General features: G+C 46.1%; 1 protein-coding gene across 1 annotated transcript in view; it reads right to left on the bottom strand.

Annotated features, from left to right (window-relative positions):
- TLK1 (tousled like kinase 1) overlaps positions 1-3,681 on the bottom strand; it is a 181,004-nt gene extending 177,323 nt beyond the window's left edge. The window contains 1 exon segment of the mRNA XM_007944095.2: positions 3,543-3,681. Coding sequence (XP_007942286.1) covers positions 3,543-3,681 — 139 coding nt within the window.
- Between the last annotated feature and the right edge of the window lie 585 nt (positions 3,682-4,266).

Here is a 4,266-nt window from a genome sequence, read left to right as displayed (position 1 = left end):
GGGTTTGAACCGCCAGCCTTCTGGTAGCAGTCAAGTGCTTTAGCCACTATGCTACCAGAGCTCCTGGATGGAGACTACAGGTTAAAAAACCCAACAGATGGTACAGCGCTGAGCAGCCCTAAAAGAACTTCAAAACTCAGCAATGAAAAGCTTTGAGACCCTGAGGAAAAGCAGTCCACACTATACTATTATACCAAATACTAACACATTTTAAATCTTGTAATATTTAAAGCTGTATTTTATTTGTAATAGAACTATATAAATATGATAATATAAGTGTGGGGAGAAAGGAAGAAAGCCAAAGTATGGAGCATTAAAAATAACCAGATCATGATCCTAGATTTGTCTCAGATATGTCAAAACTTCAAAGTAAGTTAGTAACTCTTATAGATTCTTATGGTACATTTAAAAAATTACTCATTTTTTACTTAAAGGTAAGTTTGCTTAAAGGCATTCATCACATATTTAGTACTTATATACATACACACGTGTGCGTATCTCTTTGAGGTTTATTTTTCTATAACTATATTTGAATTAAATTACTCCATTTTTCAAGAAATAAAGTTTGTTCTCTTCGTGATACGTACACGTAAGTTCCACTAATACTAACAGTTCTTATTAGCATCCTCCAACATAAGTCAAAATCTCTTAATTTATGATATACTGACATGTACACCTTTTCCATGTATACATATATATACATTTATACATTACATAAATTTATATCATGTAAACTCTATTCTCCAGAAAATGTCTCCATCTCAATAGCTAGGGCAATTCCTGTTAGCATTAGTGGTATTTGAGAATGTAACTCAAGCTTCAAAATAAATATATCCCTAGAGAGGGTTGGGAGCTCTGGTGGCGTAGTGCCTAAGGTATTTGACTGCTAACCAAAAGGCTGGCAGTTCAAACCCACCAGCTACTTAGTGGAAGGAAGGTTGGGCAAATCTATTTCCGTAATGATACCACCTTAGAAACCCAAGAAGGAGTTGCTATGAGTTGCAACTGACTCAAGGGCAACTCACTCAAGTGAGTTTTTTTATTTGTTTGTTTTGTTTTTGAGAGAGGGTTGGGAGTCCTGGATGGTGCAAATGATTAATGAACTCAGGTGCTAACTAAAAGGCTGGTGGTTCAAGTCCCCCAAACACGCCTCCAAAAAAGGCCTGGTGAGCTACTTCCAAAAAAACATCCATTAAAAACTATGGAGCACAGTTCTACTCTGACACACAGTGCAATCACCAAGATTTGAAATTGACTTGATGACAACTGGTTTTAGAGAGCTGTGAGTCCACCCAGGGATGCCCTGGAAGAAAGGTCTGGCAATCTACTTCTGGGGAAAAAAAAAAAAAAAAAAAACAGCCTCTGAAAACCCTAAGGAGCATAGCTCTATCCTCACATACATGGACTTGCCATGAGTTGAAACTGGCTCTGACGGTATAAATGGTTAACACAATTTGTAACTTAGATGCTAGTTGGTCAGAGAGAGATATCCCACTGTAGCCACCCAAAATACTTGCTGTGAAATAGAACTTTCACAAAATCACATCTTAAATTACACGAATCAACAGACACACCATTTTAGGTTACATAAAAATCTATGGTAATCCAAACTGCTGGAAAATGCTGGTTATGTGAAAGTCCAAGTTAATTAATTACTTTAACACCTCAAAACTTTCAAATATCAGGAAAAGTGCAGAATAGTACAGTTGAGAAGTTTTCAACTAGAGCTGAAGTAAACCTCTGAAACTCACAATCTAGATTGTGGGGCACCCAAATTACTAACAATGATCACAGATGAAAAAATGATGATAGACATAGTCAACACTATACCCTCAGTACCTAGTACAGGGACTGGTTTATAGTAATGGCTCCATAAATATTTGAGGAATGAATGAATGAATAATAAAATCCCTTAACAACATAAATAGAGAATAAAATGGTCTTTCTTAATGCACAAGACTACCATAAGCACCTTAATGAAATCAAAGCAAAAGCATGCAAAAAGCACCAACGGCTCTACTTACAAAATATATTTTTAAACATTCCTTCACAAATTTTCAAATGCACAAAGAAAAATCACCAGATAGTAAATTTGTGTGTTAATAAATAAACTTTTATTAATAATCAGAACTCAGTGCTGGGGGTGAAATGAAAGAGAAAAATGTCTGTCAATATATTCAGCATGTTTAATGGATGCCATAAATCAAACCTTCCCATGAATTTTCTGGAGCAAATTCATGCCAATCTTTGAGCCTATTGTCACTTTCACACATGCTCACAGGAACAAAATGACAAAGAATGCTATGCCTGAACCAGTGGATTCAGGGCACAAAACACTTGATTAACAATTGTCAAGGCGAACAACAGTAAATATTGACGATATTTTCAAAATAAATTAAACCCATCGATTCCTACATAAATTTAAGCTCCTGATTTCTTTAAAGGATTCACTAGACTATCTGACTTTCAGACTCCCCCCCTCCTGATTTTTGAAAACGTGGCTACAATCTTCTCGTGTGAGACAACTGGGACAGAACCCATTTACCAATCGCGCAGGAAAACCGCTAAACATTTTGCAAACCAAAGAGCGTTAAAAGGGAGTCCATGTATTTACTCTTCCCCCATAAATGGGTGTTCTCTCAAATTTCATTTTATGTCGGATACCTAAAGTTAAATAAAGCAAGTTGATATCTTAGTCAAAAGCACTCCAGTGTCTCACTAGCTGTGTAACTGCTACATCTGGTGGCAGCACACTTGCATGCAAGAAGCCAGAAAACTTAGAAAACACAATTGTAACCGATCTGGTGCGTGTTTGCAGTAACCCTTACACAGATATTTCCCACAAAACCCAAACCCTGTCAGAGAACAGTAGCCTACTTTCAGTAGAGAGAGAACGCATAAACACGCAGGAGGTGATGGCGAAGGAAGAGAAAGTTGCAACCATCTGGAGGGGTGGTTTAAAAGCCTGCCTATGAGTCAGTCTGTCGTTTAAAATGTTCTAGAGCAGGGGATCAAAGTCAGCCTAGATAATAATTTCAGAGTCTCTACCCAAAGAGAAGAGACCCTGCCTACAAACAAGGTGCATCCAAGTCCCGGGTAGCGAAGCTTGCGGAGCCGGGACCGCCTCTGTGGGAGGAGTGAGAGTGGGAAGGGGAGGGGGCTCGAGGATGAATGCTCCAACGGGAGGGAAAACCCACCAGAGACAGAAGGCCAGAAGGTTAAGAGTACGGAGTGTACTAGCAAATGGGGCAGAAAGGGGCTCGCGACCGAAGAGAGCCTTCCCACCTTCGCAGGAGTGGCCCTTAGGAAACCCAGACGAGTCTGTGCGTCTCGCCCCGTCCCCACCAGCCAGCACCCCCTCGCCGGTCTCTTCTGCCACCCGTGAACCACTACCCACAGCCAGCGCACTACCTCCCCGGAGCCAGGCGGCCTCGCGGCCAGCTCGCCACCATCCCCCACCCCGGGGTCGCTAGGAGGAGACCCGGGGGGCGCGGGAACCGTGGCGTGGGAGGGGGCCCACGAGCGGGCGCGGCGGCGCTTACCTTCCTTGGGCCTCCCGGATGGCGGCGTGTGATTCAGCAGGGACCTGGCCGCCGCCGCCGAGCCCGGGGTTGGAGACGTGGAGAGCTGGGACCAAGATGGCGGCCCCTCCAAACTTCCACTGCTACTTTGGACACTCATCAAGCTACTTTCTGGGAACCCGACTCTGCCCCTGCGACGGCAGCAGCGACAACGGCACCGGCACCCGCCTCCGTCATGGCGGGGGCCGCGCTGAGGGCGAGGGAGAGAGTGAGGGCAGGGAGGGGAGTCAAGGGGATGGGGGAGGAAACCGAGAAGGGGGGAGGTGGAAAGGGAAGAGGTGAAGGGAGGAGAGGGGTAGGGGAGGAGGAAAAGGGGGAGAAAAGAAGGAGCGGGCGGTCGCGCCGGCGAAGAGGCGGAGGGAAAGAGCGCAGCGGTAGGGGCGTCGAGGGGGCACCCTCCGGGGCCGGGTTCCTAGCGAGGGCAGCGCCGGCCGAGGAGACTTCCGCAGGCGGAACCTGCCAGCACCTCTGCAGTGCGTCGGCCCCCGGCGTCGCCCGGGTGGCGGCGGCAGCGGACGGTGGGTGGCGGCTGAGGCGGCGGCGGCGGGGTAACCTCTGCATCAGTTACAGGCGGCGGCGGCGTCACGCGCCGCCTGTGCAAACACTATCGCGAGGCTCCTGCGCCTCCGGTAGCGGCGGCAGCAGCCGGAGCAAGCATGGGGGAGGGACCTGCCAGGGGCTGGGG

This window comes from Orycteropus afer, unplaced genomic scaffold, assembly GCF_000298275.1.
Source record: "Orycteropus afer afer isolate SDZICR_OR568_19922 unplaced genomic scaffold, OryAfe1.0 scaffold00001, whole genome shotgun sequence".
Taxonomy (NCBI): domain Eukaryota; kingdom Metazoa; phylum Chordata; class Mammalia; order Tubulidentata; family Orycteropodidae; genus Orycteropus; species Orycteropus afer.
Note: the sequence above shows the minus strand (reverse complement) of the source record. Positions and strands in the feature narration are given on the sequence as shown.